The sequence below is a fragment of the Panicum hallii genome, chromosome 1, assembly GCF_002211085.1.
Source record: "Panicum hallii strain FIL2 chromosome 1, PHallii_v3.1, whole genome shotgun sequence".
Lineage (NCBI taxonomy): Eukaryota > Viridiplantae > Streptophyta > Magnoliopsida > Poales > Poaceae > Panicum > Panicum hallii.
Window position 1 is genome coordinate 51,365,159 of NC_038042.1, and position 25,480 is coordinate 51,390,638.

General features: G+C 53.5%; 3 protein-coding genes across 3 annotated transcripts; all 3 read left to right on the plus strand.

Moving 5' to 3' along the window:
* The first annotated feature begins 962 nt into the window (after positions 1 to 962).
* On the plus strand, positions 963 to 2,163 carry LOC112890059 (ethylene-responsive transcription factor ERF038-like). The gene has a single exon (XM_025956895.1). It carries the CDS (start codon positions 981 to 983, stop codon positions 1,887 to 1,889), a length of 909 nt encoding a protein of 302 aa, XP_025812680.1. The 5' UTR covers positions 963 to 980; the 3' UTR covers positions 1,890 to 2,163.
* A 7,016-nt stretch (positions 2,164 to 9,179) lies between these two features.
* LOC112873376 (ethylene-responsive transcription factor ERF043-like) lies at positions 9,180 to 10,470 on the plus strand. Its single transcript, XM_025936345.1, has one exon. The coding sequence runs from the start codon at positions 9,415 to 9,417 to the stop codon at positions 10,192 to 10,194; it is 780 nt and encodes a 259-aa protein (XP_025792130.1). The 5' UTR covers positions 9,180 to 9,414; the 3' UTR covers positions 10,195 to 10,470.
* Positions 10,471 to 17,143: 6,673 nt separating this feature from the next.
* LOC112902840 (ethylene-responsive transcription factor ERF039-like) lies at positions 17,144 to 18,293 on the plus strand. The gene has a single exon (XM_025972029.1). The coding sequence runs from the start codon at positions 17,304 to 17,306 to the stop codon at positions 18,003 to 18,005; it is 702 nt and encodes a 233-aa protein (XP_025827814.1). The 5' UTR covers positions 17,144 to 17,303; the 3' UTR covers positions 18,006 to 18,293.
* The last annotated feature ends 7,187 nt before the right edge of the window (positions 18,294 to 25,480 follow it).

Genomic DNA, 25,480 nt, shown 5'->3' on the forward strand with positions numbered 1-25,480 from the left:
CGGGTCCTCCTGGATCTGCTCGTTAGCCAATCCGCCACGTGCCGGACGAGAACAGAGACCATCTCTTTCGTCTGCATTTCGGGAGAATCTTGCTGCTTGCGATGAGTTTTCTCGTGCCGTCTGCCCCATCGCGACGCGCCGATCGACGCTTCGTGCACGTTTTGCGTGCCGAAACCATCACGGCCCGCTCGAGAGAAGCGACCCGGGCAGGCCTCTCACGTGGGCGGGGAACATGTTGCCTGCGGAGACGGTGAGCCCAACCGGCAGGTTGCGTAAAGACGAGGACCGTTCAGATATTTTTCTAAGATTTTCGACGTTCTATTTCCGCGCCTCCTGTCTCCTGAATCTTCTATTCTGTGCCAGCACACGTTCACGCCGTGCCCCCTTGCCATTTGCTGCGGGTGCACCACCGGCGCACGAAACAGGGAGCGACCCGCGAGGTTAGACGAGCCTGTCGGGCCTGGCACGCGCTTAACGGCTAGTGGTTGAGAGGTATCTTCTCTACGGGCGGTCGACGACTGCCTCTCCAACCTTGCAGGGCTCAAGAAATTAAACAGGAGAAAACCGTCTGGACAGAGGCTCATCATTAGTATGAGTCGCCGGAATCTTCTGCCCAAGTGGCGAGTGGTCTACGATGCAATTCATTACACTTCTGACCAACGCACGCCATCAGGCTGCCTGCACAGGCGAAACCAACTTGCAAATACCATAAGAGTTGCAGGGACGGAATGCATCACGATTTTTTTTATTTTTATTTCTATTTTTTTTTTGAGATCAGGAAGTCCGAACTAACTCTTGAGCCTACACAGTGACAGACTCACTAACTTTGGCGCCACCCGGTTGCTGGCTGCAGTTGGGGGTGGCGTTTAGCCGCTGCAGTGCAGCACGCACGAACACAAGCTTGAGCTATTTATACCCGGCAACCGGAAGCGTTCCCCTCCGCGCACAACCCCCTCCACGGCCCAGCAGCTCTCAGAGCCATGGAGGCGGACGCGATCCATGGGCCCACCACGTCTTCCTCCTCCGACGGCGACTCCGGCGCCGGCTCGTGCGTCATCAACGGCGCGCAGGAGCTGCCGTCCACGAACGGCAGGCAACACAAGCACGTGAAGCGGAAGAGGGCCACGTCCCCGCCTGCTGCTCCCGGTGGCCGCCGCGCGCCGGAAGCTGCCGTGGACGAGGAAGGCAGCGGCGGCGGCGCTGGCAGGCGCAAGAGGGGGAGCGCCGGCACCAGGCACCCGACGTTCCGCGGCGTGCGCATGCGGGTCTGGGGGAAGTGGGTGTCCGAGATCCGGGAGCCCCGGAAGAAGTCGCGCATCTGGCTCGGCACGTTCCCCACCGCGGAGATGGCGGCGCGCGCCCACGACGTGGCCGCGCTCGCCATCAAGGGCCGCGCCGCGCACCTTAACTTCCCGCACCTCGCGCACGAGCTCCCGCGGCCGGCGTCCACGGCCCCCGCTGACATCCAGGCCGCGGCCGCCATGGCAGCCGCCGCCGCGGACGTAGAGCAATGCGTCTCCTCCCATGCCGACGAGACGTCATCGTCGTCAGCTGCCAGTTCGGAGAAGGTGGCCACGGCCGCCAAGGCAGCAGCAGCAGCAATCACCGCTGACGTGGAGCAATGCGAGTCCTCCCCTGCCGCCGAGACGTCGTCGTCATCGGCTGCCAGTTCGGTGGAGGCCGCGGCCGGCCACACCGAGGAGAACGTGCTGTTCGACCTGCCCGACCTTCTGCTGGACCTGAGCGACGGCCTCTGGTCGCCCATCTGGGCGGCGGCTCCCGCGGCGGCGGAGGAGTACGACGGCGACAGCCTGCACGAGCCGCTTCTGTGGGCCGACGACGACGATCAGTGCTGGATGGACGCCGCCGCGCCGGTGCAGCCGGACTAGCCCGTTCCGTCCGGCGTCCGGTGGCACCGGCGGTGGTTGGCTGCAACAGACGACCGACACCACGTGGTTTTGCTTCGCGTGCACTGTGCACAGAGAAAAAAAGGTAACAATAGCATGGCCGGGCCACGCTCGAGGTGGAGGCGCACGGCCGTGGGCGCTTGTGGGGTCGCTGTGATCTCCGGATGGCGAGTCATGGTAGGGTGCGGTGAAACAGTGGTTTGCCATGTAAATGATTGGCGAAAGAAGAATAATTTGGGAGTGTTGATATGTGTCACTTCAACAGAAGCGATAACACTAAGTGCTGAGTGCCTGCCTTCTTTCGATAGTACGGACTCCGTATTGTAATGTCGAAAATGTGATTCGTCCTTGCGTTGTCTACGGCTTCAACGTTGTTTTAAGCGTAATAGATTGTATGAGAGCATAAATACATACTGTGTTGGCGTTTTGTGTTCATTTATGTGTTTATGTAAGGGGGTTTTCACACCTTTCAAAATGGATGACTTAATTTCAGTTGATCAATGTCAACCATCGGTTGCAACAACGATTTCTACATCTGTGTCTTCCTCTAACACCGGTGTTTCTTCCTTTTCTCAACCCCCCCCCCCCCAAAAAAAAAAACATCGACCTTGTCTTGTTCGGCTTCCCATCAGAGCATCCTCCATTGTCCATGACTTACGACTCTCGCTAACTCGCCACCGTGTCCTCAAGTGATCATCACTGCCAGGCCTACCCCCTAAAACCTCCCTCTCGGACTCCGGTGGAGCTGAGATCCTCATAAAAACCCTAGTAACTCGAACCTCCACAGCCTACCGACCAACTGGTCATCGGTAATCTTCTAGTTTTATCGACTCACATCCGACGGTATTTTAGGGCTGTGGTATAGTGCATATTGAAAAAGAAACAACATCGATTGAAATACCCCTATATTTCAATCAACCGAAGTCTAATAGGTGTGTTAGGAAACATGATTGTTTCAACCCTGGTGGATCATGATCGGAGTTGTTAGCTTGCAACTAGTTATTCCCCTCTAGTAAGAATAAGTATCCTGATATATCGGCCTTAACAACATGTGTATAGCATTCACATTTGATTATTAGTAAGTGGAAGTATCTTTCTGAGTAATTTTGTATGATTGCTCTCAATATTCATAAAATGTTATCTGTCAACATCAGAATATAAAGCTAGTTAGATTATTGGCGCATTTTAGCTAGTATGATAATCTATATACCAGCTAGCTTGTCCATTGGCTCTAGGCTTGCCAATGATTCCACTACTCCGGACACGTTGGTTACTCGTAGGTAACTATAATCTTTGACTAAACAACGTTCTAAGTTAAAAGGTAATGCTCCGATCCGTAAAAATGCACTGGTCATCAATCTTTTACTAATCCCTCCTTTTTACTGAACATGGCACCTCTCATGATCACCGGTACTGGTAATTTCTTCGGTCATAGATACTTGATATTTCGCTCCGACCAGATTTGCCCAGCATATGAGAAGTTTAACTATCGAATAACTTCTTTTCACACATTTAGATTGTGCAAATATGACAATAAAATATATGTCGCTTTGTCTTGAGTTTTTTTTTTACAATAGCATAACTCATGCTTATTACATTCTACAAATATTTCCAAATAAACAAGTAGTGGTCAAGATATAGAATTTATAAAACATGTTAATTTTAATTTGAGAAAAGGCACACGAGCTGTAGGATCCACATCAATTTATAAACTACTCACTCCGTTCCAAATTTTATATCGTTTTGGCAAATCTAGATGCATATTTTTTTCTACGTATCTAAACACAATGATTATTTAGATGCATAGTAAAAACTATGTATCTTAATTTGCTAAAACGATTTACATTTTGGAACGAAGGAAGTATGTAATATAGCGCTCGAGATTAAGCTCGACCGTAGCTAAGCATGCGAATGATGTCAAGGTGAAAGGGCAGAAGCCAACAACTTTCAATTCACACCAACGTTTTCATCGTGAGGAGAATGCGCCACCAATTCCTTGAGATTCAAGAGCCGCAGCTCAGAATATCCGTCGCCCATGGAGTTTTGTGCCCCACGTCCGGCCGGCCGGCGACTGCCGGGGGCCCCGCCGCCCGTCCCTGTCTGATTTGGGCGATCGGAGACGAACGAACGAATCAGCTGGCCCGGCGGCATTCACGGTAGGTGAGACGTACCCGTGCCGTTCGCCGGCGATCAATTGCGCAATGGCGCGTCATTAAGCTAGCCGGTAGTAGCTGCAAATCATTCTGGCTTGGACCAGCGTCACGCACCTAATTGGCCGCTGCACTGCCTGTCTAGCTAGCTAGAATCTGCTGTGTGGCTCGATCTACAGGAGAAGCAGTGCACCCTAGCTCGCAGACATCTGATCTAATGAGCTCACGACTTCACGAGCATCGCCTGATCGATAGATCCTTATTAGAGTATGTTTGGTGCTTTGGTTTATCATCTTTTCCGACCTACTAATAATGCATGGTTTTTATGATGCCTGCGTGCATGTAATGGCCCGGTGATTTAAAAGATTATCTTGCCCATGCAAGAAATCCCCGTCTCATCTCTCAACCTCTTTCATTAGCTTTAGCATGGGCCAATAATCCGTATGGAAAAGCACACAGGATGTAAAGCGAGCGAGCACATTTACTTTAATTTCCTTTTTATTTTTAGTTAATTTTGTCATGGCCGGAGAACAAAGAGTGCACGTTTAAAGAAGGGGTGACACGTAGTTATCCGGGCCGCTTTTGTCGCGCGGCGCGATCTGGATGTATGGCCGGAAAAGGGATCGGAGGCCCGATCGACCGATCGGCCGATCGGAATCAGGCAAACAACCCGCGCACCCCCGCGTGGAAACGTGGACCGCGACACGCCGGTATATACATGGCCGCTGCGGACCCCGGCCGGCCTCGACCCCAGCACGTACAGTGGCGTGCGCGGTAGCCTGTAGTCTGGACGCACCGCACAGTGCAGAGATCAGGCGGCTTTGGAGCAGGACACCGGCCGCGGCCTCTGTGCCGGGGTCGTTCCACTACTGCGGGAGCAGGGCACGGCCGGCCCTCGCGCTGGCATTGGATCGGCCGGTGCCCGTGCTGTTACGTTGCCCGGCGCGACGCGTAGCTTTCGGCACCAATTCATTCGATGCGAAAATACCAGCGGCAAGTCAGCAGCAACGCCGCGGCATGGGGCCTGGCGCGGCCATGGGGTCGACGCGCCAACCACCGTGCTCGATCAGTCGTCAGTACAAGATGCTAGGTGCTACTGCTACCTGGCAAGGCGAGCTTTCAGACTGTTACGGCTTGTACACTTGTCCGAGTACGCTTTCGTCCTGCGCTCGATCGCATGATCGACCGGTTACTCTACTTAACTCGTGCTGGTCTTAGTTTAAGCTCGGGGACGCGATAGTTTAGTGAGGCGAGGCACATGAGGCCATGAGGGGGTTTCTTTAGGGTTCTATTCAAGTGTTCATGTGAGGCTACTAGGGCCTAGGGGCTTTAGCTAGCTAGAGGCAGCTTTAGCAAAAGAGCTTAAGCACTGATGGTACTACGCTTTTGATGGGATTAAACAAGGGCGATGGTGGGGGTTTGTTTATGTGCGAGTCACGAGGCCGCGAGCCCCATGAGGGCCTTCTTTTTTTTTTGGCTCCAGCAGGTCGCCGATCGGTGAGCTGGGATACATGTATTCATGTCGAGCGCCTTCTGGTTTTCCTTTTATTTTTTTTTTCTATACCCGTGGGAGCTAGCTACCTTGCGTTTAATGGCGATACGGGTATCTCAAAATACGGGATCTGGTCAGGGAATCCCGGCCTCCAGCTAGCTACAGTGTACTTCGTTGTTCTGCGCTCGTGATTACAGTATTATTTATTATTTGTAATTAACTCGGAAGAATGTGGACTAAAGTGCGGGCCCCTAGCCCAGTGGTCCGTAACCTAGTGGGTACGAGAGTCTCAGTAGTATCTTAGATCCTGATTTCAACTCTTCATAAGAGCGAATTTTCTAAAATTTAATGGCGTTCAGTGGTAGGGCGATGTTCCCGTCGACACCAAGATGACTGCTATAACTTCGTCAATCTTGAGAATTTGCCGGCTCAGTCATCGAAAATGTTCATAGAGGTAGGGTTTAAGTACGTACGTTCATAAGGATGAGTGTATGTTCAGTCTTCGAAGATGCTTTGTAAGTGTCTGAGTTATACTGTGTAATTAAAAAAATGGACTAAGTGTGGACTAAGGACGCTTCTACATATGCTGAGAGTGGGGAGCAATGTGGGGGTTACGTCATGATCGAATTGCCTTTTACTCCTAATCACATGCATCGAGCTTCTACATAATTAGTTATATACTTATATGATGCATCATGTACTCTACTACTTTGCAATGCTTTCCATCGGTAAGAATATTGCAGTTTGCGTTATTGCAAGCCGGCCTGCTTGTACTAGCGAGCAAGATCCAAATCTTCAGGATCTATGGGTGCAAGATTCGGGGCATTTTTAATCGCTGCACGAGCCTAATTAAGTGCCGCTAGTAGGTCGCGGTCTCGTGGTACGAGCTGTCCACACAAGTCCTGGCTGGTAGTACTTCAGCTCGCTACCTGCAGCAAGTTGCAGCCAATGCTACCTGCACACTGCTGCATCCTGAAGGGATCCTGCGCACGATCGAACTGTTGATGTAAGCTTCCCGCTTGCTACAAGTTCAAGTGTTCAACTGATGGAGCTGGGACTCAACCTGAACGAGTCAACCCATTTTGACCGGCTTCACCCAAAGTTAGGGTTAATGTTCTTTCTTTCTTTTTTTCTCTTCCCCTGCCGATGAGAATATTTGAGCCTCACGTAAAGTGGTTGCATGCCTCGTGACAAAGGCGACCCACGTTGGACTGTCTTTCCAGTCGAAATTGCAAAGAAGCATCTTACTAGTTGGTAGTTATAGGACTGTCGTTGACTTCTTGAACCCTGGTTTGACCATTTTTATTATAATGAATTGGACTATAAAATAAGCAATGTGTTGAATAACGCTAAACCGTTTTCTACCTCAGTTCAATCCTTTTTTTTCTCACTCTTACGCTTCCAACTATCATCAAGTGCTCAAGAATGGAATAGCTCTCTTATGCTCGCAATAATCGACTGTTTCAACGCAACTCTAAAGATTTTAGACAAATCCCAATCCTTGCAAAGAAAGGTTTTAGAGAGCTCTACCACACCTGGTTTTACAGTGCTCTTAGGGAAAATATATTGGTACACGTAACAGTCTCATAGTGCTCTTAGGGAAAGTATATTGGTACATATAAGCGGTCTCATGAATTGTCTCGTGCAGTTTCACGTAGAATTTTTGATGATGTCGAGGGGAGGAGAGAGAATAAGGTGGTTGTTTCATGAAATAACCGTCTCATAAGCTAAAAGTAAGGACTACGAGACCGCTTCCATACCATTGTACGGGTTATTGTTGTCCTACATGATACTTCTTTTTTCATTTTACAAATTAAGGGATATGGTACTACTACGAGATAATAAAAAAGATAATCCATTGTACATGTTGTCTGTTAAGTCATCTCAAAAATATATGTCAATATACGAGACCGTCTATGAGACGACTTTAATGTACTTACCCTTAAATTCATCTTAGAGCGGATTGTTCGGTTTTAAAAAACTAACCATCCCTTTTTTTTCCGAACTAGCCATAGACTCAGAAGAAAAGGCACTCAAACCAAACCAAAACCCATTTGCCGGAGCACCTTCTGGATCCTCCAATAAACCAGAGCACTTGGTTTGGGAAATCAACCAGCCGGTTCACCCAGTCTATTAGCACTCGGTGGAGTTTTTAGTGTCTCTCAACTTCTTTATTTCTTGGTTTTGTTGAGCATTTAGAGTTGTCAAACTATCGCATGACTACAGATAGCCAAACATGCGGCCCAACACGACACGGTACGGACACACCCAGGCACGACACGATTGGGTACGACATAATTAGGCATGGATAGCTAATCGTGTCGTGCCGTGCCGGCACGATGGCACGGTCGACCCGGCGTGGCTGTGCCGGCCCAAACCCATGGTGGTGGCAGAGCTAGCGGTGGGCGCGAGGAGGCCGGCGGAGGCCAGCGCCAGCAACGGGAGCCGGGACGAGGCCGCGCCCCTCGTGGGAAGGCCGTGGCGGCGGGAGCCCGAACGGCGAGGCCGAGGCAGCGGCCGCGAGGGCGGAGGGGTGCGGCGGTGATGAGAAAATGGTGAGGGGCGAGGGGAGCGGAGGGGCGCGGCGGTGTCGAGGAAAGGGCGAGGGGAGTGGAGGGGTGGTAGGGTGTTACCGGGCTCGCGGGAAGACACGAGAGAGAAGAAAGAGGGCGGAGACTGGTTGGAGGGAGCCAGCGAGGGGAGCACTGAAGATCAGGATTTGGAGTGGAAGTATTATGCAGATAATGGGCTTTTAACAGGCCAAATCATGTCGGTCCATTAGTCGTGTCGTGCCTGTGCCGGCACTGCGTGCTGGGATTTCGACTCACGCACGACACTACGGTCGTGGCTGCTAGCACTGGCACTATGTCCATCGTGCTGGACCGTGTTGTGTAGTATTTTTTAGTGTCGTGTCCCGTACGGCCCATCAAACCCGGCCCATTTGGCCATCATCCCTCACGATAGAGCAGAATACGTATAATCAAATTATATATGCCACTGACACGTTGACCCCGCCTGCAGCAGGACCATCTGTCACTGCCGGCTTCGCTAGTTTCGTTGAAGATCATAAAGGGGCAAGTAACTGAACATGAGAATTAATTACGCCTCCAATTCAAAAAGAAACTACACATAGTCGTTATTTGTCAGATCTGTCCTAGTTGCTAGCTGGAAATGGTCGTCTTGCAAGCAAATCATTTTTAGTTAGGCTAATCACAAAGGAGGTTCATATCCTGTTTCCAAGAATACCACGTCAGCTTGGGGATGAATGAAACACTATGTTTCCATGGAGAATTTTATTTCACTGTTTCCAAAGCTAACCAATGTAATTAAATACTAGTTGATCTATTGGCGCACAGGATCCTCCATGAAACAACGGCGGTCACAGTGATCGTTTCACGCCATTTCCAACATCTTGGAAACGAGCTAGCAGAGTATCGTGGGGATGAAACTGGTTCCTTCTCTTCCCTCATTAAATCGGTACCACATCATCAAAAATGCTGATGTGTCATGGTAATTAATGTCATAAAATTCGCCACGAAACCCCTATTATGATTAGCCTTATTGGTCCGGAGCTTGAGACCCAATACCCAGGGCAGTGGGTTCATCAGGTTGACTATCCAAGGGTTGTTACAGCTCACTGCCGCAGTAATGCATGGCCTTGGAGCAAAGCGCGTTTTAACACTCCACCTTGCCCCATTCTTCTAATCATATCTGCATACCAATCACATTTCTTTCGGGAAAGCAAAACAACTACTATACCCATGGCACTCCCCACTTCCACGAAGCTAATTTGTTAATCCCTTTCCGCAAGTATATAGCTCGCTCACTCTCACTCGGAGCTCGTAACAAAGTCATCACTCGTCACATGAGCTTGCTTGAGACTGCGAGCCGCGCACGGTGTTCATCGGTAATGGAAGAAGAGCGAGCGCTGTCCCCGGTGTCCGACGCCTCCACCACCTGCAGCAGCTCCGGCGGCGGCTCGGGCCCCGGCTCCCCCGCTGCGTCGTTGGCGTCTCTGGACGACTCCGGCGCCGCCAGCGCGGCGAGCAGCCGGAAGCGGCCGCGCCGGGAGCTGAAGCACCCGGCGTACCGCGGCGTGCGCATGCGGGCGTGGGGCAAGTGGGTGTCCGAGATCCGGGAGCCCCGCAAGAAGTCGCGCATCTGGCTCGGCACCTTCGACACCCCCGAGATGGCCGCGCGCGCGCACGACGTCGCCGCGCTCGCCATCAAGGGCCGCGCCGCGCACCTCAACTTCCCGGAGATGTCCCACGAGCTGCCCCGCGCGGCCTCCGCGGCGCCCGAGGACGTCCGCGCCGCGGCGGCGCTCGCGGCCGCGATGGAGAGCGTGGCGCCCGCCGCGCCTAGCGATTCTAGCCACGGCGGCGCCGCCGGCAGTGACGAGGACGAAGAGCCGGCCGCATCCGCCTCACCCGTCCACGACGCTGGCAATGCCGGAGGCGAAGAGAAGGCCGCGCCGTCGATTGAGCATCCGGTGCAGGCGGATGGCCTCGTCCTGGATCTCGCGCTCCTCGATCTGCCCGACGTTCTGCTCGAGTTCGGGTTCGAGTTAGCGTTGCCGCCAACGTCGACGCCTTGTTGCTATGATTTGTCCTGGGACGAGCCGTTGCTGCTGTGGGAGCACTGACGTCAAGAGGGCGGAACTCGGCAAGCATTCAATGTGAAGTTAGATAGAGTTGCCGATGATCAGCATGCTGGAGTAACCGAGCAGTAATTCGATCTGTTCCTGCGTCAACTGTGATGCTAATTGGTTCGCACATATGTAACAACCCAGTAAATTTCAGTAGTTAACTTGTTCCAGCTCGTGATCAAGATTCCAGGGCTTGGCCATTCATAGTACTGACATTTATGTACATCTGTTTCCGAATGCAAAAGATATGAAAGGCTTCTCGTTAGAATTTTATTTTTGTCTCTGTTCAATATTCGGCTTGTACTACTTGGCCCGTGCCTACTGTAAACGAGCAAACAATTGCTAAAATCTGGAAGCGCTCAGAAGAAATGGAACGCCATAAATCCTGGAAACTTTGCAAATTCCTCCAACGAAAACTTGCTAAAAGTTCTACTCTCTCCATCCCAAAATATAGATCGTTTTAGCTTTTCTAGATTTATAATGTTTGCTATATATTTAGATATAACATATGTTTAGGTGCGTAGTAAAAACTATGAATTTAGAAATATGTTTAGATTCATAGTTCTTATTTTGAAACGGAGGGAGTAGATATAACATATGTTGTGGATTCATGTGAAACTTCAGGTGCAAAAATACCATCGAGCATCGGCAACACAGCTAGCGTGCACAGCGGTGATGCCAATTGCCATGGGCCATGAGTTTGTTGATGAGCAGTGTGCGCTATGCCACTGTCAAAGCGTAGGCAGCAACGAAGAAGAAGCAAGTTGGCTTAGGTTTTTGGGGATAACAGTGCCAACAAGAGCCAAGCAATGACAGCACAGTACCGTCCATGGCTGGTGGAAGACGATGATGTGTGCAGGATGAGAGAATTTCATTGGTACAATATGCCGTACTGTTATTCTATTGGTACAACCAAAGCTTTTGGGGACTATGGGGACAGGACGCATGCTGCTACGCCAGGATTCCAAGGCTGTTTGTAGGTTGGTATCACGTCTAGAAAAGATAGGGCTGGGACTTGTTGCGCAAGGGCATGGGTCACCAGCCACTCGATCACCAGTGCAAGCGTAGGAGGCAGTAGCGTGGTGTGCGGACTATGCTCCGGGGTTGGTCCTGGATGATGGTGATGCCGTGAGGGTCTTGGTGCATTGTCGCGCGCTGGGAATTACCATGCATGCGCGGTGCCCAATCTTCAGAAGCATCTGTGAATTGTGATGTGCTGCAGGTCCCATCTAGTGATGTGTGACTGTGTGAGCGTGATCTGCATGGTCCAGAGGAATGCGGGCGTTGCGACAGTTGCTGCTGGCTTTCTGGTTCCACTTTTACATCTTCTTCACTCCCTTTGTCGCCGTTCTGTCACATCTGAGCCGTCTGAATTCTGAAACCCATGTAGCTGGGTAAGAATTTTCAATTCAGAGACCAGACCCACCCTTGCTTGTCGATCCCAAGATGGCACTCCACAAGAAGCCTTGCACGCACGCACTGTCAATAAGACAACCGAGATACACTCGCGGACGTGTGCATCTCGGCATATCCCATTCTTCAGAGGTCCCCCGCCCCCACACCAGCCAGCCGCTAAAAAAGAAAAAAGAAACGTAGGCCCGTATCCTACTGGCCACTGTTGCAATCATGCCATCGCCATGCGCCATGCAAGCGAGCATAAACTACACTCCAAGAGCGAGACGGCCCTGTTCTCGATAGGAAAGCTTGGAGCGAGCTAACCACCACCCTACGCTGCTTCGTCTGTCTTTAGCCGCTCGATCACTTTCTAGGCCAATAGCTCCTGGCCAAATCTCAGGCATCACTGCTGCTCTCCTAAACCATTTATTTCCTAGTGGCCATTGCTGATCCAAAAGGGCCAGATCGTGCGCGCTCAATCCTAACTGCCCATGCAGGAGAGCACGAAGAGATCGGATTGCTGGTAACAAACAGTGCCCCGGTTGATTTGTTTATCGGCGAGATAAGGTGTGGTGGAGTTCGGTGGCGAGTCCGTGTGTGGAGTGCCAGCTCCGGCGAACGGCGACGACCGCGCGCAGCCCAGGCCGCGGCGGTTGACGGAAGTGTTTAGAACTTTAGATTTGCATCGAGTTTACCGGCGACCTCCAATGGCAGTCCTTTTATATTTCAGTCGCGCTCGTCCAGTGCTATTATTTGTCTGAACAATAATTCTCTTGAAAAATAGAATGTGCGATCGAATCTGCCATGTCTACTCTAGCAAGATCGGCTAAGATCGCGCAAAATTCAACCAGATAGATCTACGGACGCCAGGCGATCAACAATTATTAGCATAGATCATAATATCTGACAGGGATCGGAGGATGAAATTCTTGTGCCCTATTTTGATATAGCTGGCAAGGGGCCACCGGGCCAGCAACCTCATGCCACACTTACCAACAGTCTGGAGGATCATTTGGTGGCTTGGCCCTGATTAACTAAACATTTTCTCTCTGCATGTGCACGATGGCTCTGCATTATCTACCTATCTTTGGAATTAAGTACGGTTGCGGTCGAACAGCTTTTGTTTCCGCGATCATGCTCATATTCGTATCTCCCCTGTCCAGCATGCTGTCCTGTACCCAGTTGTTGGTCCTAGACTAGCATACGCATTTCTGTTTTGCTGAAGATGGCACTCCATATGCGACTCTCTTTTAATCTTTTGGACGTTGCAACGATACTTTATTAGTTTAGCTCCTCCTCCCAGTTGCATTGGCTTTAATCATGCCTTCATGATACTTTACTAGTTTAATTTAGCTCCTTCTCGCAGTGAGCTGTTTTTTAGTGCCTGGGAGTCGTCAGCCAGCCAGTGCCGGGTACCTTTAGTTAGGGGTCTAAACAAGTGAATGAGTATTTGGTGCTAAAAAGTGGATCCAATTCTTAAACGGGACGGGACGGAACGGGAAACTAAAATAGGCGATCAGAGATCCAATCCAACATCGATGGTGCAGATCTCAGGTGCATGCATATCAGATACCACCAGAGGTGTGGCGCTTTGCTCCTAGCTTAAACTAGATGCGTCTCTGATCATGAGCTGCATGCAGGATTAGTGGCTCACTGAATACAGGTTAGTGGTCTAATCATGCAGAACACATAAACCATTATCAAACAGTATGGCGTTACAAGAGAAATAAAGAAAGAGAGAAAAATGAAGGAAAAAATACAGGTAAGACTTGCACAGCACAACAATAGTTTTTAGCCTTTAGCGTAGGGGCGAAACTTAACGAGCTCCACGTGGATATTTCTTAATTCTATTGCCCGACGACAGAATCCGCGCGCATTTTGTAAAGAAAGATCGCTTGCGTCTAAACAAAGAGGAACCTGCGCCCAAAGCTAAGCTATTCAATCCGCAATTTGCCCTACCACCACGTACCAGTTGCCGGAACCAGCCAAGAACAATAAGACAAACCAGAGCCGGCATTCAGAGTTGTAACAGTAGCACATTGCTTTCTACTATAATGAAAAAGCAATCTCCTTCTTTTGTCTTACACATAGCTCTTTTTTCCTGTTTTTCTTGTAAATACAACCATTGCTTTCTAGTTTCTACTATAGAATGAAAAGCAGAGCACCTCAAGAGTTTGCTCAAAAGAAAAAATAGTAGCACATTGATAATCAGCATGTCACCAGTAATTAATCTCTTGTGTCCCCCTAATCCATCAAACCCCCTTTCCGGGTTGCCCGAATTGATGGGTGACCCATGATTAAGCCCTGATTACCCGATTCCTCTTTACCTAACAGATCTTTTCCTCCCGAATCATCCTGTCCAAAGCATGCAGCAGCCTTCATTAGCTCCTTCTGGGTCTCCAGACAGAATAGGATTCTTGCAAGAAAGAGGAAGCAGGGCTTGACTTCCTGGCCGGCCCATATAGACACTCGCACTCGCAGATCAGAGGGGTATCATACCAAGGCTTTAGGAAATGTTATCGGGACAGATTCGTGCCTGCTCGCTGAATCATGAGCGACCAGTAAAGGCACGGCACGGCACCGCGATGTTCTCTGTTTGTTAGCAGTAATGATCATGCCTTGTGATTCGTTAACCCGGCCCCTACACATCCTCCTGCTCCTGACGAGAGGGCACTAGCTAGCTAACTGTAACGGCACGGTTGGTATGGTTTTCTTGAGCTGTGCTTTGCCTGCTAATGCTTGTGTAAGTACAGAAAAAATAGGCAATCATGAAGGGGCTAATGGAACGTTGGAGGCATGCATGATTGCTAATGGGGTGTTAGGGTGGCGGTTACGGCGCCCACATCGCATCGGTGTTGAGGTCTCTGAAGGAGGAGGACGACGTGCCGGGTGCTCTGAGTCTGAGCTTTCGAAAGGTGCAGCAGCAGGCTATGATAGGCAGCCATTGATTGCTACTACCGGAGCGAGTCCAACGCGACGTCCACGGTTCAGGTTGGCTCTTGGTGCCTACAGAGTTGTCACTGCTGGGACTGAATATGTGTATGGCCGTTGCATTCCTAACTGTCCACTTCGTCAAATTGGAAACAAAGAGCAAAGAACCTCTTGCTGTTCGACTGATTCTGTCAAGGCCTGCAATATCCCAGTGATGGGCGTGCTTAAACCGCCAAAGATCTACCGGTGTTGGACGGTGGATTAGCGGCAGATCCGTCCATCTCGTGCGAGTAAAATTTGCAGGTTTGGGTAGGCCCCATCAGTGAGCCAGCCACCCAACCCCAGGCAAGGCCATGGAATCCTTGTCCTCACAAGGCTACAAGAGAATGTCTCGGGGCTCTGGCTGTGGCCTGTGGCTCACGCAACACGAAGGATTAGCAGACTGGCGAGGCAGGCTCAGGTGGGGAAATGCCTCCCCGGCGATCAGAGTATGAGGCGGCGCTCCGGAACAAAAAAAAGGACGGTACGGCGGCGCCGAACGCGAGGCGCGCGAAGGCAAACGCTGCGCGGCCATGATGCCACCCGTGGAAACACCATGATCGGGTACAAACGCCATGGCCGCAGGCCGCTGCCGCTTCGCACGACGCGGTCGCGGCGCCCACACGTACGGCGCGCCGCCCGTCCGCCCGTTCGGATCCGGGGCGACGACACCCGGCCGGCGAGGACTGAGGCGAGCCATGCCGAAAATATGGGGGAAATGTCGTCTTCGTCTATGTGGAAATCCTAAAAGCTTGTGCCCGTAGCTAGAATAATAACGAAAGGGAAATCGCGTGAGGTCACGCGTGCATTTTACTATCAGAGTATCCCGTCCATATCGGGGAAGAGCTGGATCTGCGCGTACGTGTAGCACGCTGGAGAATCGCAGCCATGGGTCTTCGGGCCCCTCATTAAGAAGACGCACCGGCAACTAACTTGCACTCACAAAAAAGTACGGCTTCCAATCATGTGCCGTCCTCCACTCCTCCCCCTCTTACTTCCTCTCAACCAAGAGGGGAGGAATGGATCATATTGATTCACGTTTCACGTGACACTAGGTCTCGTAAAGGGTTTAAAAGTTAAACTATAAATTTTAACAGATATGTTTGAGTTCGTGAGGGTGTGTGTAGATCTGTCTAGCTTGAATTAGGTTAGATAGGTTAGGATGCGCGGGCTCTTCTTCGGTATGTGGTCTCATTCAGCAGACTTTCTGTATTTGCATTTTTGTTGAAATAGATATCGGATGATCTTTGTCCTAAAAAATATAGGGTTTGAGGAAAAAAATTGAGAGAATGGGTAGGGAGCTTCTTATCTTTTTATAAATATGAACAAAAGAATGGTTATGTAGATTTGAGGAAATTTTTCACCTAGATTTTAGTAGTACCTTGGAGACCATTACCAGGGGCGGATCTAGCAGGGGTGGGAGTGGGGGCGCTCCAGCCCTCCTACAGTCTGGAAACTCCATTGGAGCATGAGGTGGAGGAGGGGAAGAAAAAAGTAGGAAGAAGAAGAAAAAGAAAGAAGATGAATGTAGAGGAGGAGGAAGACGGGAGCCCTTCGGTGCCTAAGGTTACATCCGCCACTGACTGAAATGAATATTGTTGATCAATTCTATTCCAATACATATGGACTTAAGAGAATATTATATTTCTAAATAAGGATGGAAGGTTTTAAGAAGTAAACACATAATTTCAACCAGTTGCGTTATGAAAAAAAATAGTTGCGAAGGTTTTATTTTTGAGGGGCTATTTAGGATTTGGATCGGGGTCTTTAATATAGCGACATTTTAGCATGTGCGCGCTCTGGAGTCCTGACGCTCCCATCACCGAATCCCTCTTTCTCCATGCATTGGCTCCAAACAGACGTGCCCGGTTCATGAACTTGCAGCTCCATGCGCGACACGGGCTACGTATCTGTGTGACCTGCATGACGGACATGTAGCAGCATGTAGCAGCTGCTACCACGCACAGATGTCATCGTGACAAGCTCGCTATTAACTCCCCCCCAACGACCTCCAGCGACGAATGCAAAGGGCAAAAACACATGGACTGAACGAAATCACACTCCATTTAAAAATCTGCCTCGTCTGTCCGAGAACCTGGCACCAGAGTTCATTCACTAATCGCTAGTGGCTCTACAATACCCGGGCTGGAAACGTACGTGCACACGTCCCGTTTTACTGCCGTTCCTATTCTTTTCCTCATGCTCGGACGTACTAGTGCAAACAGAGCGGTTTGCAATTCGCTCTGTGATTTGACAGCGCAGTTGGCAGGACGTGGCGGCAAAAGGGGAGGGGGCACGCACAGCACTGACAGGAAAAAAATGACTGCTTTGTGGTACCTGACCTTGTACTACTGCGTGGCACGTCGCGGTTAGCCGGGGATTACGGTGCTCGCGTGGATAACAAAACAGAGCTCAGGCCCCAAAACCTGTCGCGGTGTCCCGTAGTCAATCGGCATTCTCCCGGCCGGCACACTATTCCCTTGCCCCGCAGACCGCAGCGGCGATCGTTTTCCTCTTTCCACGTCGCCACGAGGACGCCCCCGGCACCTCATCTCCTCATCATAAAACCCCCCTCGCTCCCGCACCCTCAGCTCCCACCTCACCACACGCCTCCTCCGTCCGCGCACAGTCACTCTCCTTCCAGCAGGCGGCAGCAGCAGCTCCTTGTTGCCAACTAACTCCACCAACACACGCGCACCAGCACCACCACCACAGCAGCAGCGGGAGGGAGCTGAGGAGCGATGGCCATGGAGGACTCGTCCTCGTGCTCCGAGCCCACCACCTCGTCCTCCGCGGAGGCGCCGGCGTCGCCGAGCGCGACCACGGCGTGTTCGTCCTCGGACTCCTCCTCCTCCCCCGGCAAGGGCACGAAGCGCCGGCGCAGCAAGGACGGGCACCACCCGACATACCGCGGCGTGCGCATGCGGGCCTGGGGCAAGTGGGTGTCGGAGATCCGGGAGCCGCGCAAGAAGTCGCGCATCTGGCTGGGCACCTTCGCCACCGCCGAGATGGCGGCGCGCGCCCACGACGTCGCCGCGCTCGCCATCAAGGGCCGCGCCGCGCACCTCAACTTCCCGGAGCTCGCGGGCGAGCTCCCGCGCCCGGCCACCGCCGCACCCAAGGACGTCCAGGCCGCCGCCGCGCTCGCCGCCGCCGCCAACTTCCCGGCGCCCGGCGCCAATGCGGACGGCGCCGGCAGGGCCGACCCCGACGACGACGGCCCGGACGCCTCCGCCTCGCCGCCCCAGCCGCAGGAGACGGACGGCAACCCCGACGACGCGCTGTTCGACCTCCCCGACCTCCTCTTCGACCTCGGCAGGCACGGGCCCTCGTCGTGCCAGCTCTCGTGCGCCGCGTCGTGGGACGACGACGTGTGCTTCCCCGGCGCCGGCGCATCGTTCCGCCTCGAGGAACCGCCGCCGCTGCTGTGGGACTACTACTAGAGCCAAGCAGCTTCAACCTGCAGCTTCGTGTATGGCTTGTATGTAATCGCCGCGGTGGACCAGAAAGAAACCACCCGTGTAAACCGCCCATCCCGGCGCTGGACCAGAAAATGGCCTAATTTAGAGGCAGTCCTCCTGTCATCTACTCCCCCAAATTTAGAAAGCAAACCATGTCTAGTATAATTCTATAAAAAATCAGCCTCCTCCAACCTGTCGCCTGTCTTTGCTTGGATTGTGGAGCAAGAATATGAGCACGACTGGTGTGGTTATTTTAAATAAAATTCTTCAGCAGTAGCGAGCACTAGCGCCAGCTAAAGGCGATCTACCTAGCCCGATTCGGACTAGTGCCACACGAAAACTCTTTAGGCAAAGACGCGCCTTTTTTAAGTTACGGCCGGATTCGACAGCCGGTCGATCGCCCCCAAGGCTCCAACTCATCGCCTGCACGAAACGGAAAAGCGCGCGCACCGATCGGTCGTCAGGGGCGCGAAGAAATTCACCCGGCAGGACGAACCCTTGCCTTAATTTGCACGCAACAACGACGGTCGCATGCAGCCTGTAACCGTGCGCCAAAAGCCCCGGGTCGGCGACCGGAGGCGCGAGAGCGACGGCGGCGGTGCGGAAAGCGGCGTGCGTGTGCGTGTGCGTGGACGCCCCCGGCCGGAAAACGGCGAGGGGAGGGGACGAAGCGGTCCTCGTCCCCGGCCGTATCTGCCTGTCGCCGTCGTCGCCCTCGTCGTATCGTCCCCATCGGCCTTGCGCGCGCGCGCGTGCTGGAGAGCTCGTGTTGCTTGGCCGTATATACCGCGGCACCGCGCGCGCGGCGGTGGCGCCCTGGACGTTTCGTCGGAGCCGGGAGGGGTGACGCGGACGGCGCCACCGGGTGGGCGAGGACAGCGGAGTGGTTGCGCCCGCATAAATATGGCACGGTTTCCTGGCCGGGGCGACGGGCGTCGCCGATCGTACCGCGAGGATAAGGCGAGATCCCGAGGGCGTGCCTCCCTTCCGTCCGCCCGCCCGTCCTCTTCTCGTCGTCGTCGCCGCCGCCGCTTTATCCACCTCGAGCGACTGAGTTAATGCCGCTGGACGGTGCAGGTGCTGACCACACCGCTCCCTCCTTGGACCTTCGTGGAGGACAGGCGGTTCATGCTGGCACGCACGGCGAGTTGCTGCGCGGTCGTGGCGTGGCTGCACAAGCGCCGCGGGCGGGTGGGCGCGCACGAGCGGGCGGGCCTCCACAGCGGTGGCGTGAGGGCCGGTCTGCCGGGGCGCGGGGACGCTGTACGGCGCGCGGTGTGCTACTTCTACTGCTAGCGAGTCGTCGTGGTCTTTTTTGCCGTGCACGAGACCTTTGACACGGCGCGTACTTGTGGGGAAGTAGTACTCGCATATATATATAAAAAAAAGTATCGTTGGCTCCGCGTCATCCGTCCATCCGTGTTCGCGGGATACGGGATCCTTGTTTTACGGGCTAGCTCTGCTCTGTGCGTGCATTTCCTGCATGAATTGGGGGTGCTAGGCCGATCGTGCGTGTCCATCGGGCGCATGCGACAGGGAACGGACCGGAGACCAGTTCAGTTCGTGCCACGGGTGAATGTACACTTGTAGCAGCTCGTACCAGGAGCGGCGCCAGAAATGGACCATCGGGCCCGGCAGGCACACGTCGTGGCGTGGCAGCTTACAACGTCCCTGCTGTGTGTTTCCCCCCTTGATGTAAAAAAAAAATAAATGTCGTAGCTAAGGAGTACGACAATGACTGCAGTGAAATTTAGTTCGTGAGAATCGCTTGATTACTTCAAGTACCACTACTGCCATGTGCAGGCGTGCTTTGGCCTCCTCTTTGTGTTGTTAGCGAGAAAGTACCGGCTAATAAAGCTGAAAATGTGTTTGCACATGGTCATGCCTCAAACAGTACCGTGCTTAAGGTATCGTCGGTACTGGCACCTGTATCATAAAGTTGGGTACGAATCTAACTGCTTCTTGAAACCCCTTCGGTCGCCTGTTTTAAATCCCTTGTACGTGGGCTATTAAGAATTTAATACGATATTGCTAATCAAGTAGGTTCGGACAGACATGATACAGTATCGTTTTCTTTTTTTGTAGGAAACCTATATGTAATGCCAGCTTTTTAATTTTTTTATCTAGGCTAATGCCTTCAGGAATAAAGGGCGCTAGGCAGGAGCATCTTAGGAGCACCGATTGCTTATCGAGAAAAAACGGGAACAAATCTTTTCTTTGTCCATATCGTGGCTGGCTCTTGTCCCATGTCAAAAAGATCTACTACTGCTGCTTCTAGAACATAAGCAACCCAGCAAGATTTTTTTTCAAAAAAATAAAAATAAAAAACAACGCAGCGACACTCACACACAGATTTGAGATTTCTGTGGTTTCCGGTGGGTCCATTGGTCCAAGAAGCATGACGCACGCTATACGTCCCCGCCACCTACCTACCGTGCGGGCCTCATGGGCCCGTCGGGCGGTCCTACGGCGGCCCATGAGGGTAGCGACCTACGCGAAAACATGCAAAGCCTGCACGGCCTCCATTTTTAGCGGTCGTCCTCTCTCTCTCTCACAGTCTCGCTGCCCTCCCCGTTCCAAAGGCTGGGGCCATGCTGTCGTGTCGCCTCGCCGAGTTCGGGTGAAGTCCCACGCCAAGTCGCTTCCGTTTCCTTTCGTCCACGAGATTAAATGGACTAATGCGCCAGGACACGCCAATAAGTCCCAACAATAATGGCGGTAGGGCAGCCGAGCAGGCCGGCACCACAGCTGCCGCTAGCGGCCAAGGCCGGGGAGGAGGCCCGGCCTGGTGGGGTGTAGGGGCGCTTGGGCGCGCCCAGAAATGGCCAAGAGCCCCACCAGTGAGCGGGCTCACATCGCACGGCCGGCGGCCGTAGCGGCGCCTGCCATTTATGATGCGCCGGGGGCGCCGGCCGGCCACGCTGGGCTGTGCTGTGCTGCCTCCGGCAAGGCCCCCAGGCGGACCCCGTGGTACGGTGGGGTTTTCTCGTGTCATTGCACGAGCCCGCGCGGTCAAAATGTGCCCTGCCGGTGGAGCCGAGGTGAAAAGGGCCAGGGGAGGTCGATGCCGCGGCAAGTGGGCAGACCAGGTGTGCGGGCAGCAAGGGCAGGGACTCGGCAGTGCTGTGCCGCCAGCCCGGAAGGCAGCGCCTGCGGCTGCAACTGCAAAGCGGGCGGCGCTGCGCGCGCGCGCGCGACGGAGGAGGAGACGCCAGGCACGGGGGAAACGAGCACGACCGGCCAGGGGAAAAAACCGGTGGTATCGGGAGGGGCCTGGAAGCCGGCTGGTGGTTGGTTGTCGCCTTCGGCCGGGCGAATCGGGACGCGGTGTTCTGTTCCCCGTGCAACAGTGGCGCTCGTGCCAGTTCATGCATGGCCACGTACGTCGAGGTCGCGAGCACGAGAAGATACTATTAGCGTACAGTACAGTTCCTCCCGTACCCCCCAAGTATAGTAACACAGAGGGCGCGTAGTGTTGTGTGGCCGGTAGCGCGCGGGGTGGGTGTCCCGTCGGCGTCGCGCTCGCTATCACCTGAGAGACTCCTTTGTCTCCCACGTAGCCCGCCCGGCGCATGGTGATGCGCATCCCCAAACCACCCCTCCAGAAAAGAAAAGAAAAGAAAATAAAAGAAAACGATACGATACGCCTGTACGATGCGACCGGTCGCCGTCGCCGTCGTACGGCGGCACGCCGCCCCCATCCGGGCCGTCGATCTCCGCGGCGCCATAGTCACGCTGGGCATCATCCATCAGGATTCAGGTGGAGAGATGCGATGCCCAACGGGTGACGGGAGATGCATCTCGATCTTTTCTTGCTGCTCATGGCCTGTAAGTCCCCATCGTTTCCCGACGCTGATCCGCGCACCGGCCCTGCGGTCCAGATCACGCTACGCTTCGCCAAGTGTCGGACAGACCCCGTAGCTGCATTCATTCCCCGTCGCGGCCGAGAGCAGCATGCCCCCTGATGCAACGGCGCGTGCAGAATGCCTTCCCACTCCCTCTCCACCAGAGACCAGAGCACAGAGACCCTAAGATCTGATGGACATGACTAGTAGCTAGTACTAGCAAACACTTTGTTTGGGGAGAGATAACAAGCTGCTTACTCGAGCTAGGTAGCCCCAGGCCCAGCCTCTGCATGCATTGCACGCTCGTGTGGCGTTACAGCCTTACAGGAGGTGACGAACGGCGGGAAAAGCACGGCCTACCCACCAAGCATTAAAGCTCGGTTCTGACGGGGAGACACCGCTACGCACACGTAGATCTAGTAGAGACAGGGTGAATAGAGCGTCGTGCGTAATGACGTGGAACAAAGGCGCGTTTCGTTCAAAGAGATGAGATTCCCCATGATTGCGCTTGGCGACCGATCGCATGGCTGGAGCACCGGCTCGTCGAGGAACACGAGCACCCCCCGTGCAAGTGAACAAAAGGAGGCCTGAAGCTTCCTGCGGGGGCCGGCCGGCGGGCGATGAGACTAAAGGCAGGGGCGACGCCGATGGTTCGACGAGCGCTCAGCCGAGTGGAACGAAGGATACCCCCATCGCGTACCGGATCGCTGGGGACACTGCTGCCTGGATCGATCGTGCTCATCCGGTCACTTTGCGCCATGCACGCGTGCACTTAGAGGTGGGCGTGGCTGGTAATAAGGAGTGGGCAGGAAAATCTAGCCATGGATAGATGATACGCAGGTGTCTGTGTCTCTTCTTCTTTTACACAATTACTACACACGCACTATTATATCCTTGGTGGTCATGATGGAGCGAGCGAGACCAAATCCGTAGGCGGAAAAGGAAGGTGCTACGCTAAAGCTCCTACATACTGGCGATGGATTCGTTTCATTGATTGGGAGCAGTGGTGAGGTATGTGTAGCTGTCGTCCTTGCATTCATAAAAACAGCGGCGAAAGCAGGGAAAGGAAATATATACGCACAAAAAGAGCGTACAGGACCGCTGCTACAGTCCGAAGAAATGGGCCTTGGTTCTAGACTAAAGCAGGCCGCAGCACTACTGTAGTAGACGGAGCCTGAACGACGCTACGGAAAGCACAAAATGAGAAGGAAGAAAGAGGCCCGAATACAGCAATGCCGATTCAGCTACGTTGTACTAGGTTTCCACGCACCTCCTTTTTTTTTCTTGGGGGTCACGTGCTCAATTACGTCTGTGCCTCGCAACTCGTGCACACTACACTAGTCGTGCCTCACGGAACACGGTACGAAAACATGTCGTCGTGATTTCGCACGGCGAGTACGTGCTTGTGTCACAGCACCAGTCATCACTCATCACCGTTCCGTTCCGGCTGCGCCAAAGCCTCCGTCCCCTGGCCCTCCTGGCCGGGCGACCTGACTGCGGCGTCGCGTCACCCACCCAGGTGCCCCGGCTCCCTCCAACCCGCTTTCCCTTGGCCGCGAGCGCATGATCGTCGAGAGCATTCAAGGTTGGAGCAGCTCCAATCCTGATTATTGAACCGAAGGCAAAGAGGCAGAGAGAGAGAGAGAGAGAGCGCGCGCGCTCTAGCAGAGGGAATCCTACGCGGGCGGGCGCGGGCGTGGGGGTGAAAGGGGGGCAGTGGAACGGGAATCCGATTCCAACCTCCTCGTGATGGCTGATGGCGTTCTACAGGCAGGCAGGCCCCAGCCACGAGTGTGCGCACAACGCAGCAGCGTACGTACGGCCTCGTTCCCGGTTTTATCACGATAGGATTCGCAGTACGGCTATGCAGGCGGGTCAGCTTCAATAATGTGCGAAACGCTGAAACAGTAGGTGAAAGTTATTGCCGCGTACGCGTAATGATAAGCGCCTGTGCCTTGTACTGGGGCATCTGGGAACGATTCCCAGAGAGGCGCCTCTGTGGCAAAGCAACCGGAACCGGGCACTGTTGGTCCCTCGCAGAGCACGGAAGGAATGACGTACTGTAGGCTAGTAGTAGGTAAGGCTGTCTCCAGCGGTGCGCTCTAAACCGTCCTGTACCCTGTATATAGAGAAGATTCCGTTCTCTATTGCTCCAGCAGCGTTATCTAAATGGTCCTCTAAAATAGAGAACGTTACAGGTTTCCTCTATATATAGAGATTCTCTCTTCTCTTCTCTATTTTTTGTTACGTTTTAAACACTGAATTAAATAAAAATAAAATATATCCATAGCATTTGAGGTATGATAAATACGTACGTACAAAAATTTGGAACAAAATACGTTTTTAATATAGAGTTTAATGTATAGAGAACGAGATTTAGAGAACGTTGTTGGAGAGAAATGAGATATAGAAGAGATAATCTTGTAGAGAATTTTGTAAATGAATGATATAGAGAACGACGGTTGGAGATAGCCTAACTAGCTGTGGCACCACTGCGGCAGGCTGACGTGCCATTCAGCACCATTCATCGCCGTGGTACGTGGCAAGCATTTTTACCGGTTCACCTGCTTGTATGACTCAGGGCTGACTCGATTTTTCACACGCTGTCATGGACTTATGGTGACGAAAAACTTGTACGAGTCGATCACCAGCATACGTACTAGGGAGAGCCAGAGAGGATAGATAGGGTCCATAGGCAGATGGTTTCAGCTGGCTAGCTAGCGACCAACATGGGAAAACGATCGCGCCTGCTGGAACGCCTTCGTCAGGATGGCAACAGTGAGAGCAGGAGATCAATCTGCATGCTACGTGGTGGGCGGCCGGCCGGCCGGCCAGCTCTCGCGGTCGGTCGGTCACAGCCGGAGCTCCCGTGCGTCCCGTTCGTTCAGCGTCAGCTGGCCCGGCGCGACCACATGATTTGCTCGACAGGGCGCTCTCAAAGTCTCACTCAGCCCAACAGCACGTCCATGTCCGCCCACTATTCATCATGATTCATGAAATGGAAAGAAAGAAAAGCGAGGGGCGTTCGTTCTTGTGGCTGGCCGGCCGCTGCCGGGCAAGTGAAACGAGTTCGTCACGACATTCACAGTGCACCTACCGCCGCCAACGCGAAGCCGGCCGGCGTCAGTGCTCGCTCCATCCACAGCCGTGCGGGGAAGGCAATAGCCAATAGCCAAGGGCGTCACCCGGCTGCTAGCTACGCGCGCATAACTGCGACCGGGACTCAAAACGCGCGGCGCCTCCTGATGATGATTCTGACGGCCGCCGCTCAGGCTGGAGCGCGCGCGTGCCGCCGGCCCCGCGGGGCAGCGGGCCGCGCGGCGCCGGTGGCGCGCCCATGCGGCAGGGCGTGAGGGCCGCGTGGCTAGCGCAGGCGCGCCGTGCCGCGACCGTGCCATTGCCGGGCTTGCCGTCCCAGTCTCTCGGTTGGTCCGCGCGATCGCCAGGTAGGAGTAGCGGCGCGCGGGCCAGGGATGAACCGGCGACTGCTGGGCTGGCGCCGCTCCTGTACGTTCCGGGGCCGGGCTCGATGGGTGAGTGGGAAGGGGAGGGTGGGGGACGACGACAGGCATTGAATGCGTGCGGGAGCACGGCGGGACGTGTGGTAGATGG